Source organism: Oncorhynchus kisutch, linkage group LG17 (genome assembly GCF_002021735.2).
Source record: "Oncorhynchus kisutch isolate 150728-3 linkage group LG17, Okis_V2, whole genome shotgun sequence".
NCBI classification, from domain to species: Eukaryota; Metazoa; Chordata; class Actinopteri; order Salmoniformes; family Salmonidae; genus Oncorhynchus; species Oncorhynchus kisutch.
Window position 1 is genome coordinate 8,476,571 of NC_034190.2, and position 17,147 is coordinate 8,493,717.

General features: G+C 47.3%; 1 protein-coding gene across 4 annotated transcripts in view; it reads left to right on the forward strand.

The window, feature by feature from the left end:
* Window positions 1-17,141, forward strand: part of LOC109908414 (protein 4.1) — an 87,544-nt gene extending 70,403 nt beyond the window's left edge. For all 4 annotated transcript variants that reach the window (XM_031795059.1, XM_031795057.1, XM_031795060.1 and 1 more), the window contains 2 exons: window positions 8,355-8,534; window positions 16,506-17,141. In XM_031795059.1, coding sequence (XP_031650919.1) covers window positions 8,355-8,534; window positions 16,506-16,574 — 249 coding nt within the window. In that variant the 3' untranslated portion in view covers window positions 16,575-17,141. The remainder of the gene's footprint in view (window positions 1-8,354; window positions 8,535-16,505) is intronic.
* Window positions 17,142-17,147: the final 6 nt, after the last annotated feature.

Here is a 17,147-nt window from a genome sequence, read left to right on the forward strand (position 1 = left end):
CTGAAGAACCCTTTTGGAACCCTTTTTTCTAAGAGTTCACTGTACCTCTCTCAGGGAGCGTCCCAATGGGCACCCTATTCCTTACATAGTTCACGGCTTTTAACCAGAGACCTGAGGGCCCTGGTCAAGAGAAGCACACTATGTAGGGATGCTGTTCTTCACTCATGGTGCTGTTCCTGTATCTAACCATAGCCATGTGACTCTCTCTGACCCTCACCTCTGTTGACTTTTGATCTTGGCTGTGTCCCATAATGGCAACCTACTCCTTACACAGCACACGACTTTCGACCCATAGGGCTCTGGTCAAAAGTAGTGCACTATATATAGAATAGGGTGCCATTTGGGACAAACCCGTGTCTTTGACGTGCTGGTTCTAATTCTGCATCTTTGATTCATCGTAATAATAATTGTCCGCTAGCTCAGGACTAAGTATCCTCAGGCATATTGCTGGGAGAGCCTGTGTGGGTGTGTTGGTGTGTGTGGGTGTGTTGGTGTGTGTGTGTGTGTTGGTGTGTGTGTGTTGGTGTGTGTGTGTTGGTGTGTGTGTGTTGGTGTGTGTGTGTTGGTGTGTGTGTGTTGGTGTGTGTGTGTGTGTGTGTGTGTGTGTTGGTGTGTGTGTGTGTTCTGTGATTGTGTGAACTCCCAGGTTGTGTGCATAAGAGGACTCTTACTCACACTCATCCCTTCCTTACATTACCATACTACCATGATCACATGGTCACCTAGCATACCATACTACCACCAGTGAAATGGTCACATGGTCACCTAGCATACCATACTACCACTAGTGAAATGGTCACATGGTCACCTAGCATACCATACTACCACCAGTGAAATGGTCACATGGTCACCTAGCATACCATACTACCACCAGTGAAATGGTCACATGGTCACCTAGCATACCATACTACCACCAGTGAAATGGTCCACATGGTCACCTAGCATACCATACTACCACCAGTGAAATGGTCACATGGTCACCTAGCATACCATACTACCACCAGTGAAATGGTCACATGGTCAGCTACGGTTAAATGGTAAATCCAGCTCTCTCTCCATTTGGCACAGACGGCTCTATACTGTACTATACACATACTGTAGATGTACTGTAGAGGTACTGTAGATGTTCTGTAGATGTACTATAGATGTACTGTAGAGGTACTATAGATGTACTATATATGTACTGTAGAGGTACTGTAGATGTACTGTAGATGTACTGTAGATGTACTGTAGATCAAATCAAATTTATTTATATAGCCCTTCGTACATCAGCTGATATCTCAAAGTGCTGTACATAAACCCAGCCTAAAACCCCAAACAGCAAGCAATGCAGGTGTAGAAGCACGGTGGCTAGGAAAAACTCCCTAGAAAGGACAAAACCTAGGAAGAAACCTAGAGAGGAACCAGACTGTGTGGGGTGGCCAGTCCTCTTCTGGCTGTGCCGGGTGGAGATTATAACAGAACATGGCCAAGATGTTCAAATGTTCATAAATGACCAGCATGGTCGAATAATAATAAGGCAGAACAGTTGAAACTGGAGCAGCAGCACGGCCAGGTGGACTGGGGACAGCAAGGAGTCATCTCCTGAGTTCCATCAATCACTCCTGGGCTGCAGTCACCTATCCGGACCCGTTTTACTGCCTACGCGGAGCCCCACCGGGCCTTCACAACTGGACTGCCGACGTTATCTACCCGAAGGAGATCCGGCTGGCTCCTCCATCGCGACGTTACCTGAACGCCCATCTGCGGCCTGCTAACCGTTAGCTGTCTTACCGGCTGCTATCTGAATAGACAATCGGACAATTTATTTATTTTTATTATTATTATGTTTTCTTCTTGGGCCTCTATAACTATATCTATTGTTTTTATTTTTGTTGTTGTTGTGTGATTTGGATTAATCCCCTCTACCACACGGAACCCCCCTAATCTACTGACGGAACGCAAGAGGTGGCTAACAACAGACCTCCATCCTATGCTAGCTTGCTACCGATGGCCTGGCTAGCTGTCTAAATCACCAACCAACCAACCAATTATACACAGGCAGTTAGAAAAGCCAAGGCTAGCTTTTTCAAGCAGAAATTTGCTTCCTGCAACATTAACTCAAAAAAGTTCTGGGACACTGTAAAGTCCATGGAGAATAAGAACACCTCCTCCCAGCTGCCCACTGCACTGAAGATAGGAAACACTGTCACCACTGATAAATCCACCATAATTGAGAATTTCAATAAGCATTTTTCTACGGCTGGCCATGCTTTCCACCTGGCTACTCCTACCCCGGACAACAGCACTGCACCCCCAACAGCAACTCACCCAAGCCTTCCCCATTTCTCCTTCTCCCAAATCCATTCAGCTGATGTTCTGAAAGAGCTGCAAAATCTGGACCCCTACAAATCAGCCGGGCTAGACAATCTGGACCCTTTCTTTCTAAAATTATCTGCCGAAATTGTTGCCACCCCTATTACTAGCCTGTTCAACCTCTCTTTCGTGTCATCTGAGATTCCCAAAGATTGGAAAGCAGCTGCGGTCATCCCCCTCTTCAAAGGGGGGGACACTCTTGACCCAAACTGCTACAGACCTATATCTATCCTACCGTGCCTTTCTAAGGTCTTCGAAAGCCAAGTCAACAAACAGATTACCGACCATTTCAAATCTCACCATACATTCTCTGCTATGCAATCTGGTTTCAGAGCTGGTCATGGGTGCACCTCAGCCACGCTCAAGGTCCTAAACGATATCTTAACCGCCATCGATAAGAAACATTACTGTGCAGCCGTATTCATTGATCTGGCCAAGGCTTTCGACTCTGTCAATCACCACATCCTCATCGGCAGACTCGACAGCCTTGGTTTCTCAAATTATTGCCTCGCCTGGTTCACCAACTACTTCTCTGATAGAGTTCAGTGTGTAAAATCGGAGGGTCTGCTGTCCGGACCTCTGGCAGTCTCTATGGGGGTGCCACAGGGTTCAATTCTTGGACCGATTCTCTTCTCTGTATACATCAATGAGGTCGCTCTTGCTACTGGTGAGTCCCTGATCCACCTCTACGCAGACGACACCATTCTGTATATTTCCGGCCCTTCTTTGGACACTGTGTTAACAACCCTCCAGGCAAGCTTCAATACCATACAACTCTCCTTCCGTGGCCTCCAATTGCTCTTAAATACAAGTAAAACTAAATGCATGCTCTTCAACCGATCGCTACCTGCACCTACCCGCCTGTCCAACATCACTACTCTGGACGGCTCTGACTTAGAATACGTGGACAACTACAAATACTTAGGTGTCTGGTTAGACTGTAAACTCTCCTTCCAGACCCATATCAAACATCTCCAATCCAAAGTTAAATCTAGAATTGGCTTCCTATTTCGCAACAAAGTATCCTTCACTCATGCTGCCAAACATACCCTTGTAAAACTGACCATCCTACCAATCCTCGACTTTGGCGATGTCATTTACAAAATAGCCTCCAATACCCTACTCAACAAATTGGATGCAGTCTATCACAGTGCAATCCGTTTTATCAGCAAAGCCCCATATACTACCCACCATTGCGACCTGTAGGCTCTCGTTGGCTGGCCCTCGCTTCATACTCGTCGCCAAACCCACTGGCTCCATGTCATCTACAAGACCCTGCTAGGTAAAGTCCCCCCTTATCTCAGCTCGCTGGTCACCATAGCATCTCCCACCTGTAGCACACGCTCCAGCAGGTATATCTCTCTAGTCACCCCCAAAACCAATTCTTTCTTTGGCCGCCTCTCCTTCCAGTTCTCTGCTGCCAATGACTGGAACGAACTACAAAAATCTCTGAAACTGGAAACACTTATCTCCCTCACTAGCTTTAAGCACCAACTGTCAGAGCAGCTCACAGATTACTGCACCTGTACATAGCCCACCTATAATTTAGCCCAAACAACTACCTCTTTCCCAACTGTATTTAATTTTTATTTATTTATTTATTTTGCTCCTTAGCACCCCATTATTTTTATTTCTACTTTGCACATTCTTCCATTGCAAAACTACCATTCAAGTGTTTTACTTGCTATATTGTATTTACTTTGCCACCATGGCCTTTTTTGCCTTTACCTCCCTTATCTCACCTCATTTGCTCACATTGTATATAGACTTGTTTATACTGTATTATTGACTGTATGTTTGTTTTACTCCATGTGTAACTCTGTGTTGTTGTATCTGTCGAACTGCTTTGCTTTATCTTGGCCAGGTCGCAGTTGTAAATGAGAACTTGTTCTCAACTTGCCTACCTGGTTAAATAAAGGTAAAATAAATAAATAAATAAATAAAATCATGTCAGGTAGTCCTGGGGCATGGTCCTAGGGCTCAGGTCCTCCGAGAGAAAGAAAGAGAGAAGGAGAGAATTAGAGAACGCACACTTAGATTCACACAGGACACCGAATAGACAGAAGAAGTACTCCAGATATAACACTGACCCTAGCCCCCCGACACATAAACTGCTGCAGCATAAATACTGGAGGCTGAGACTGGAGGGGTCAGGAGACACTGTGGCCCCATCCGAGGACACCCCCGGACAGGGCCAAACAGGAAGGATATAACCCCACCCACTTTGCCAAAGCACAGCCCCCACACCACTAGAGGGATATCTTCAACCACCAACTGTAGATGTACTATAGATGCACTGTAGATGTACTGTAGAGGTACTATAGATGCACTGTAGATGCACTATAGATGTACTATAGATGTACTGTAGATGTACTATAGATGCACTGTAGATGTACTGTAGAGGTACTATAGATGTACTATATATGTACTATAGTTGTACTATAGATGTACTATAGTTGTACTATAGATGTACTATATATGTACTATAGTTGTACTATATGTACTATAGTTGTACTATAGATGTACTATAGATGTACTATAGATGTACTATAGTTGTACTATAGATGTACTATAGATGTACTGTAGATGTACTATATATGTACTATAGTTGTACTATATATGTACTATAGTTGTACTATATATGTACTATAGATGTACTATATATGTACTATAGTTGTACTATATATGTACTATAGTTGTACTATATATGTACTATAGTTGTACTATAGATGTACTATAGTTGTACTATATATGTACTGTAGATGTACTATATATGTACTATAGTTGTACTATAGATGTACTATAGTTGTACTATAGATGTACTGTAGTTGTACTATAGATGTACTATAGATGTACTGTAGATGTACTATACACGTATGGTATTATATTCCCTGACAAAGAGATTGTATTCCATTGCAGCCCAGACTATAATCCCACTCTGTTTTGGGATTGTGGAAACCCGGATAACAGTAGGATCTCTGTAGCGCCAGCTGCCAAGACCAACAGCTGTCAGTTATGAAGAGCAGTGGTTTAGTTAGACAGATCAAAGATTTAGGCTTCAGGTACCATGTGACCATTTCATTAGGTAGCAGAGATCCACACAGATGCTCTGTTGGGAAGTAAGACACTTCAATGTTCTCCCCATAGTTTAACTGTCAGAGCTCCCCTCTAATCTCTTCTGCGTCCCAAATGGCATGCTATTCCCTATATAGTGCACTTCTTTTGACCCGAGCCTTACAGGGATCCCTATGTACCCTGGTCTAAAGTAGTGTTCTACATAAGGAACAGGGTGCCATTTGGGACGACGTTTCTGTTCAGAACAGACGTGGTTTCTGAATAGTCATTAGCCAGGAGACTCTAGTCTAGTGGGTTGTATATTATCTCTGCGATCACGATCCCCAACATGTTGTAGATTGGTAATGGACGATTGCTTCAAAATCACAATGACTCCTCCTGCACCATGAATATGGAAAGGCACGGACACTGGACGGAGATGGATCATCTGAAGTTCAATCTGCATAGGAGGGAATAGAGTGGAGAGAACACAGAACAGTCTGTTTGTCTATAGGACATCATGTGGTCTGGATGGACTAAGACCTGTTGTTTGTCTATAGGACATCATGTGGTCTGGATGGACTAAGACCTGTTGTTTGTCTATAGGACATCATGTGGTCTGGATGGTCTAAGGCCTGTTGTTTGTCTATAGGACATCATGTGGTCTGGATGGACTAAGACCTGTTGTTTGTCTATAGGACATCATGTGGTCTGGATGGACTAAGACCTGTTGTTTGTCTATAGGACATCATGTGGTCTGGATGGACTAAGACCTGTTGTTTGTCTATAGGACATCATGTGGTCTGGATGGACTAAGACCTGTTGTTTGTCTATAGGACATCATGTGGTCTGGATGGACTAAGACCTGTTGTTTGTCTATAGGACATCATGTGGTCTGGATGGACTAAGACCTGTTGTTTGTCTATAGGACATCATGTGGTCTGGATGGACTAAGACCTGTTGTTTGTCTATAGGACATCATGTGGTCTGGATGGACTAAGACCTGTTGTTTGTCTATAGGACATCATGTGGTCTGGATGGACTAAGACATGTTATAGCCTGTTGTCATGTTGTTTGTCTATAGGTCATCATGTGGTCTGGATGGACTAAGACCTGTTATAGCCTGTTGTTGTCATGTTGTTTGTCTATAGGACATCATGTGGTCTGGGTGGACTAAGACCTGTTATAGCCTGTTGTTGTCATGTTGTTTGTCCTCTTTGAGAGGGGCAGGCCTGTTCCAACTTCCAACTGCATTTAGTTTGATATGATAAGTAAATCATCAATCACGTTGCATTCTGCTGAACTTGTACATTTGTCCTTTCCCCCAAATAATGACATACTTTCTCCCTTCCAATCTGGGGGCTTTGCCCTTCCTTGCTGTCTCTTTCTGCCTTCTCCTTAAACTATCCCCCGTCTCTACTTATCTATCATGCCCTTCCCCTCTGCCCCTCTGTCTCTACTTTATCTATCATGCCCTTCCCCTCTGCCCCCTGTCTCTACTTATCTATCATGCTCTTCCCCTCTGCCCCCTGTCTCTACTTATCTATCATGCCCTTCCCCTCTGCCCCCTGTCTCTACTTATCTATCATGCCCTTCCCCTCTGCCCCCTGTCTCTACTTATCTATCATGCCATTCCCCTCTGCCCCTTGTCTCTACTTATCTATCATGCCCTTCCCCTCTGCCCCCTGTCTCTACTTATCTATCATGCCCTTCCCCTCTGCTCCCTGTCTCTACTTATCTATCATGCCCTTCCCCTCTGTCTCTACTTATCTATCATGCCCTTCCCCTCTGCCCCCTGTCTCTACTTATCTATCATGCCCTTCCCCTCTGCTCCCTGTCTCTACTTATCTATCATGCCCTTCCCCTCTGCTCCCTGTCTCTACTTATCTATCATGCCCTTCCCCTCTGCCCCCTGTCTCTACTTATCTATCATGCCCTTCCCCTCTGCTCCCTGTCTCTACTTATCTATCATGCCCTTCCCCCCTGTCTCTACTTATCTATCATGCCCTTCCCCTCTGCCCCCTGTCTCTACTTATCTATCATGCCCTTCCCCTCTGACCCCTGTCTCTACTTATCTATCATGCCCTTCCACTCTGCCCCCTGTCTCTACTTATCTATCATGCCCTTCCCCTCTGCCCCCTGTCTCTACTTATCTATCATGCCCTTCCCCTCTGCCCCCTGTCTCTACTTATCTATCATGCCCTTCCCCTCTGCCCCCTGTCTCTACTTATCTATCATGCCCTTCCCCTCTGCCCCCTGTCTCTACTTATCTATCATGCCCTTCCCCTCTGCCCCCTGTCTCTACTTATCTATCATGCCCTTCCCCTCTGCCCCCTGTCTCTACTTATCTATCATGCCCTTCCCCTCTGTCTCTACTTATCTATCATGCCCTTCCCCTCTGTCTCTACTTATCTATCATGCCCTTCCCTTCTGCCCCCTGTCTCTACTTATCTATCATGCCCTTCCCCTCTGCCCCCTGTCTCTACTTATCTATCATGCCCTTCCCCTCTGCCCCCCGTCTCTACTTTATCTATCATGCCCTTCCTCTCTGCTCTGTTTCTTTCTCTCTCTCCATATTCTTTCTATATCTCACTTTCTATTTGCCTCTGGTCCTCTTCTCCTCCATCTTTCTCTCCCCCATTCCTCCCTCTCCACCTCTCTCTCTTTCTACCCCATCCCCCTCTCTCTCCACCTCCACCCTCTCCCTCCACCTCTCCCACTCCGCCCTCTTTCTCTCTACACCCCTCTCTCTCTCTTTCTCTCTCTCTCTCTCTCTCTCTCTACCCCTCCCCTTTCTCTCTCTCTCTCTACCCCTCCCCTTTCTATCTCTCTCCACCTGTCTCCCCATCTCTCTCTACCCTCCCTCTCTCCACCCCTCCCCTCTCTCTCCCTCTACCCCTCCCCTCTCTCTCTCTCTCTCTTTCCACCCCTTTCCCTCTTCACAGGACCTGGATAAGACCCATACAGAGATCATGCGTCACCATACCAGTATCAGTGAGCTGAAGAGAAGCTTCATGGAGTCTGTTCCGGAGCCGCGGCAGAGCGAGTGGGACAAACGCCTGTCCACCCACTCACCCTTCCGCACGGCCAGCATCAACGGACAGCTGCAGTCAGGCACTGACGGGGTGAGTCAACACCAACAGAACAGAAATGAATAGAACGGCCCTCCCCATTCAAGTCAGTGATGTCATAATGGGTGAACTGGTGTGTGTGTGTGTGTATGTGTGTATCCATGAGTTGACCAGTAAAATTGCCAGGATTACGGGCGCTAAGCCCCTTCTAGAGATTCTATTTCTATGGAGTCAACAGAACAACCAGTCTTGGTACAGAGTCGGAGACAGCCATAACAGAACATGTTACTCAGAGACACAGACAGGCCCACTCATAGCACCACCAGGACAGAGACAGCCATAACAGAACATGTTACTCAGAGACACAGACAGGCCCACTCGTAGCATCACCAGGACAGAGACAGCCATAACAGAACATGTTACTGAGAGACACAGACAGGCCCACTCATAGCATCACCAGGACAGAGACAGCCATAACAGAACATGTTACTCAGAGACACAGACAGGCCCACTCATAGCACCACCAGGACAGAGACAGCCATAACAGAACATGTTACTCAGAGACACAGACAGGCCCACTCATAGCATCACCAGGACAGAGACAGCCATAACAGAACATGTTACTCAGAGACACAGACAGGCCCACTCATAGCATCACCAGGACAGAGACAGCCATAACAGAACATGTTACTCAGAGACACAGACAGGCCCACTCATAGCATCACCAGGACAGAGACAGCCATAACAGAACATGTTACTCAGAGACACAGACAGGCCCACTCATAGCATCACCAGGACAGAGACAGCCATAACAGAACATGTTACTCAGAGACACAGACAGGCCCACTCATAGCATCACCAGGACAGAGACAGCCATAACAGAACATGTTACTCAGAGACACAGACAGGCCCACTCATAGCATCACCAGGACAGAGACAGCCATAACAGAACATGTTACTCAGAGACACAGACAGGCCCACTCATAGCATCACCAGGACAGAGACAGCCATAACAGAACATGTTACTCAGAGACACAGACAGGCCCACTCATAGCACCACCAGGACAGAGACAGCCATAACAGAACATGTTACTCAGAGACACAGACAGGCCCACTCATAGCACCACCAGGACAGAGACAGCCATAACAGAACATGTTACTCAGAGACACAGACAGGCCCACTCATAGCATCACCAGGACAGAGACAGCCATAACAGAACATGTTACTCAGAGACACAGACAGGCCGACTCATAGCACCACCAGGACAGAGACAGCCATAACAGAACATGTTACTCAGAGACACAGACAGGCCCACTCATAGCATCACCAGGACAGAGACAGCCATAACAGAACATGTTACTGAGAGACACAGACAGGCCCACTCATAGCATCACCAGGACAGAGACAGCCATAACAGAACATGTTACTGAGAGACACAGACAGGCCCACTCATAGCATCACCAGGACAGAGACAGCCATAACAGAACATGTTACTCAGAGACACAGACAGGCCCACTCATAGCATCACCAGGACAGAGACAGGCCTTTATCCTCTTTAATCCCACTCATAGCATCACCAGGACAGAGACAGCCATAACAGAACATGTTACTCAGAGACACAGACAGGCCCACTCATAGCACCACCAGGACAGAGACAGCCATAACAGAACATGTTACTCAGAGACACAGACAGGCCCACTCATAGCATCACCAGGACAGAGACAGCCATAACAGAACATGTTACTCAGAGACACAGACAGGCCCACTCATAGCATCACCAGGACAGAGACAGCCATAACAGAACATGTTACTCAGAGACACAGACAGGCCCACTCATAGCACCACCAGGACAGAGACAGCCATAACAGAACATGTTACTCAGAGACACAGACAGGCCCACTCATAGCATCACCAGGACAGAGACAGCCATAACAGAACATGTTACTCAGAGACACAGACAGGCCCACTCATAGCATCACCAGGACAGAGACAGCCATAACAGAACATGTTACTCAGAGACACAGACAGGCCCACTCATAGCATCACCAGGACAGAGACAGCCATAACAGAACATGTTACTCAGAGACACAGACAGGCCCACTCATAGCACCACCAGGACAGAGACAGCCATAACAGAACATGTTACTCAGAGACACAGACAGGCCCACTCATAGCATCACCAGGACAGAGACAGCCATAACAGAACATGTTACTCAGAGACACAGACAGGCCCACTCATAGCATCACCAGGACAGAGACAGGCCTTTATCCTCTTTAATCCCACTCATAGCACCACCAGGACAGAGACAGGCCTTTATCCTCTTTAATCCCACTCATAGCATCACCAGGACAGAGACAGGCCTTTATCCTCTTTAATCCCACTCATAGCATCACCAGGACAGAGACAGGCCTTTATCCTCTTTAATCCCACTCATAGCATCACCAGGACAGAGACAGGCCTTTATCCTCTTTAATCCCACTCATAGCATCACCAGGACAGAGACAGGCCTTTATCCTCTTTAATCCCACTCATAGCATCACCAGGACAGAGACAGGCCTTTATCCTCTTTAATCCCACTCATAGCATCACCAGGACAGAGACAGGCCTTTATCCTCTTTAATCCCACTCATAGCATCACCAGGACAGAGACAGGCCTTTATCCTCTTTAATCCCACTCATAGCATCACCAGGACAGAGACAGCCATAACAGAACATGTTACTCAGAGACACAGACAGGCCCACTCATAGCATCACCAGGACAGAGACAGGCCTTTATCCTCTTTAATCCCACTCATAGCATCACCAGGACAGAGACAGGCCTTTATCCTCTTTAATCCCACTCATAGCATCACCAGGACAGAGACAGGCCTTTATCCTCTTTAATCCCACTCATAGCATCACCAGGACAGAGACAGCCATAACAGAACATGTTACTCAGAGACACAGACAGGCCCACTCATAGCATCACCAGGACAGAGACAGCCATAACAGAACATGTTACTCAGAGACACAGACAGGCCCACTCATAGCACCACCAGGACAGAGACAGCCATAACAGAACATGTTACTCAGAGACACAGACAGGCCCACTCATAGCATCACCAGGACAGAGACAGCCATAACAGAACATGTTACTCAGAGACACAGACAGGCCCACTCATAGCATCACCAGGACAGAGACAGCCATAACAGAACATGTTACTCAGAGACACAGACAGGCCCACTCATAGCATCACCAGGACAGAGACAGCCATAACAGAACATGTTACTCAGAGACACAGACAGGCCCACTCATAGCATCACCAGGACAGAGACAGCCATAACAGAACATGTTACTCAGAGACACAGACAGGCCCACTCATAGCATCACCAGGACAGAGACAGCCATAACAGAACATGTTACTGAGAGACACAGACAGGCCCACTCATAGCATCACCAGGACAGAGACAGCCATAACAGAACATGTTACTCAGAGACACAGACAGGCCGACTCATAGCATCACCAGGACAGAGACAGCCATAACAGAACATGTTACTGAGAGACACAGACAGGCCCACTCATAGCATCACCAGGACAGAGACAGCCATAACAGAACATGTTACTCAGAGACACAGACAGGCCCACTCATAGCACCACCAGGACAGAGACAGCCATAACAGAACATGTTACTCAGAGACACAGACAGGCCCACTCATAGCACCACCAGGACAGAGACAGCCATAACAGAACATGTTACTCAGAGACACAGACAGGCCCACTCATAGCACCACCAGGACAGAGACAGCCATAACAGAACATGTTACTCAGAGACACAGACAGGCCCACTCATAGCACCACCAGGACAGAGACAGCCATAACAGAACATGTTACTCAGAGACACAGACAGGCCCACTCATAGCACCACCAGGACAGAGACAGCCATAACAGAACATGTTACTCAGAGACACAGACAGGCCCACTCATAGCACCACCAGGACAGAGACAGCCATAACAGAACATGTTACTGAGAGACACAGACAGGCCCACTCATAGCACCACCAGGACAGAGACAGCCATAACAGAACATGTTACTGAGAGACACAGACAGGCCCACTCATAGCATGACCAGGACAGAGACAGCCATAACAGAACATGTTACTGAGAGACACAGACAGGCCCACTCATAGCATCACCAGGACAGAGACAGCCATAACAGAACATGTTACTCAGAGACACAGACAGGCCCACTCATAGCACCACCAGGACAGAGACAGCCATAACAGAACATGTTACTGAGAGACACAGACAGGCCCACTCATAGCACCACCAGGACAGAGACAGCCATAACAGAACATGTTACTCAGAGACACAGACAGGCCCCACTCATAGCATCACCAGGACAGAGACAGCCATAACAGAACATGTTACTCAGAGACACAGACAGGCCCACTCATAGCATCACCAGGACAGAGACAGGCCTTTATCCTCTTTAATCCCACTCATAGCATCACCAGGACAGAGACAGCCATAACAGAACATGTTACTGAGAGACACAGACAGGCCCACTCATAGCATCACCAGGACAGAGACAGCCATAACAGAACATGTTACTCAGAGACACAGACAGGCCCACTCATAGCACCACCAGGACAGAGACAGCCATAACAGAACATGTTACTCAGAGACACAGACAGGCCCACTCATAGCATCACCAGGACAGAGACAGCCATAACAGAACATGTTACTGAGAGACACAGACAGGCCCACTCATAGCACCACCAGGACAGAGACAGCCATAACAGAACATGTTACTCAGAGACACAGACAGGCCCACTCATAGCATCACCAGGACAGAGACAGCCATAACAGAACATGTTACTCAGAGACACAGACAGGCCCACTCATAGCACCACCAGGACAGAGACAGCCATAACAGAACATGTTACTGAGAGACACAGACAGGCCCACTCATAGCACCACCAGGACAGAGACAGCCATAACAGAACATGTTACTGAGAGACACAGACAGGCCCACTCATAGCATCACCAGGACAGAGACAGCCATAACAGAACATGTTACTCAGAGACACAGACAGGCCCACTCATAGCATCACCAGGACAGAGACAGGCCTTTATCCTCTTTAATCCCACTCATAGCATCACCAGGACAGAGACAGCCATAACAGAACATGTTACTGAGAGACACAGACAGGCCCACTCATAGCATCACCAGGACAGAGACAGCCATAACAGAACATGTTACTCAGAGACACAGACAGGCCCACTCATAGCACCACCAGGACAGAGACAGCCATAACAGAACATGTTACTCAGAGACACAGACAGGCCCACTCATAGCATCACCAGGACAGAGACAAGCCATAACAGAACATGTTACTGAGAGACACAGACAGGCCCACTCATAGCACCACCAGGACAGAGACAGCCATAACAGAACATGTTACTCAGAGACACAGACAGGCCCACTCATAGCATCACCAGGACAGAGACAGCCATAACAGAACATGTTACTCAGAGACACAGACAGGCCCACTCATAGCATCACCAGGACAGAGACAGCCATAACAGAACATGTTACTGAGAGACACAGACAGGCCCACTCATAGCACCACCAGGACAGAGACAGCCATAACAGAACATGTTACTGAGAGACACAGACAGGCCCACTCATAGCACCACCAGGACAGAGACAGCCATAACAGAACATGTTACTCAGAGACACAGACAGGCCCACTCATAGCATCACCAGGACAGAGACAGCCATAACAGAACATGTTACTGAGAGACACAGACAGGCCCACTCATAGCATCACCAGGACAGAGACAGCCATAACAGAACATGTTACTCAGAGACACAGACAGGCCCACTCATAGCACCACCAGGACAGAGACAGCCATAACAGAACATGTTACTCAGAGACACAGACAGGCCCACTCATAGCATCACCAGGACAGAGACAGCCATAACAGAACATGTTACTCAGAGACACAGACAGGCCCACTCATAGCATCACCAGGACAGAGACAGGCCTTTATCCTCTTTAATCCCACTCATAGCACCACCAGGACAGAGACAGGCCTTTATCCTCTTTAATCCCACTCATAGCATCACCAGGACAGAGACAGGCCTTTATCCTCTTTAATCCCACTCATAGCATCACCAGGACAGAGACAGGCCTTTATCCTCTTTAATCCCACTCATAGCATCACCAGGACAGAGACAGGCCTTTATCCTCTTTAATCCCACTCATAGCATCACCAGGACAGAGACAGGCCTTTATCCTCTTTAATCCCACTCATAGCATCACCAGGACAGAGACAGGCCTTTATCCTCTTTAATCCCACTCATAGCATCACCAGGACAGAGACAGGCCTTTATCCTCTTTAATCCCACTCATAGCATCACCAGGACAGAGACAGGCCTTTATCCTCTTTAATCCCACTCATAGCATCACCAGGACAGAGACAGCCATAACAGAACATGTTACTCAGAGACACAGACAGGCCCACTCATAGCATCACCAGGACAGAGACAGGCCTTTATCCTCTTTAATCCCACTCATAGCATCACCAGGACAGAGACAGGCCTTTATCCTCTTTAATCCCACTCATAGCATCACCAGGACAGAGACAGGCCTTTATCCTCTTTAATCCCACTCATAGCATCACCAGGACAGAGACAGCCATAACAGAACATGTTACTCAGAGACACAGACAGGCCCACTCATAGCATCACCAGGACAGAGACAGCCATAACAGAACATGTTACTCAGAGACACAGACAGGCCCACTCATAGCATCACCAGGACAGAGACAGCCATAACAGAACATGTTACTGAGAGACACAGACAGGCCCACTCATAGCACCACCAGGACAGAGACAGCCATAACAGAACATGTTACTCAGAGACACAGACAGGCCCACTCATAGCATCACCAGGACAGAGACAGCCATAACAGAACATGTTACTCAGAGACACAGACAGGCCCACTCATAGCATCACCAGGACAGAGACAGCCATAACAGAACATGTTACTCAGAGACACAGACAGGCCCACTCATAGCATCACCAGGACAGAGACAGCCATAACAGAACATGTTACTCAGAGACACAGACAGGCCCACTCATAGCACCACCAGGACAGAGACAGCCATAACAGAACATGTTACTCAGAGACACAGACAGGCCCACTCATAGCATCACCAGGACAGAGACAGCCATAACAGAACATGTTACTCAGAGACACAGACAGGCCCACTCATAGCATCACCAGGACAGAGACAGCCATAACAGAACATGTTACTCAGAGACACAGACAGGCCCACTCATAGCATCACCAGGACAGAGACAGCCATAACAGAACATGTTACTCAGAGACACAGACAGGCCCACTCATAGCATCACCAGGACAGAGACAGGCCTTTATCCTCTTTAATCCCACTCATAGCACCACCAGGATTCCTGACAACAATGTGATGTTTGAAGTGAAAGATGGTACTTTTGACTCCCTTATTACATTTATTGACTTTCTTTGAGCAAGTTTTCTTGCTCTGTTGTTTTTCTAGTTGTAATTTGGGATTGCACATTCGTCTTTAGTCCCAGTAGGGGGTACTGTTGTCTTTTCTCATGTCGTTCAGTTGTTGTTTTTGACACAAATCAATGTCTAGTCACTAATCTAGAGGAGTAGTCACTAATCATGTTAGTCAATGTCCAGTTTCTAGACTGGCAGAATACCTGGAAAAGCTGCATCACAGGGGTGCTGTGTTCATTTGAAAGAGAAGTATCTTTTAAAATGCATTTCCTCATACTCGGTAGAGAGGAATAGATTATTTTAAATTCCCTAAGGATATACTGTTGGCAGGTTCATAGTCGGCAGACGGAATGCTTCAGAGAGCTTCATCAAGTGTTCACCAGTATCTCTGTGTCAGTGTACATGCTCTTGGAGTCTCTCTGTGTATATTCGTATGTGTGAAGATTGTGTGTGTGTGTGTGTGTTTGTGTGTTTGTGTGTGTGTGCAGGTGAGGACGGCCTCCCTATCACCTGCATACAGAGTAGTTGGTGGCGTATCAGAGGTAAAGGTACTCTAATTCAGTCCTTACTGGCCGTACAGGGGCTGAGCTGGGCTGGGCTGGGCTGAGCTGGGCTGGGCTGAGCTGGGCTGGGCTGAGCTGGGCTGGGCTGCAGTAAGAGAACACTAGCAGGACTGCGCTCTGCCACCCCTGGCCCCGTCACGACCTACTTTTATAGATGCCCCTTCCAAACCACACCCCCTAACCTTTCCCAAATCCTCCCCCTTCACCACTGCCTCCGCTCCATGATTGGCTGCTGCCAGCTTTTGTCTTCCTGCTTTGATCTGCCAATCAATCGCATGGCTGGGTTTGACCCAATAGTAGTGAAGCTGCATGACTCAGTGATGGTGGTGATGATGATGATGATGATGATGTCTGACGTAGTGATGAGAGACTGAAGAACAAAAAACGAAACACGCAAACAACCAAAAAATAAACAGCGACAACAACAACAAAGAACTGACCTCCTCCTCCTCCTCCTCGTCTTCCTCCTCCTCCTCGTCTTCCTCCTCCCCCTCTTCATTTCATTGTCTCTCCTCCACCCTGACCTGTATCTCTCCCTCACTGGTTGTTTCATGTTTTATGTTCTCT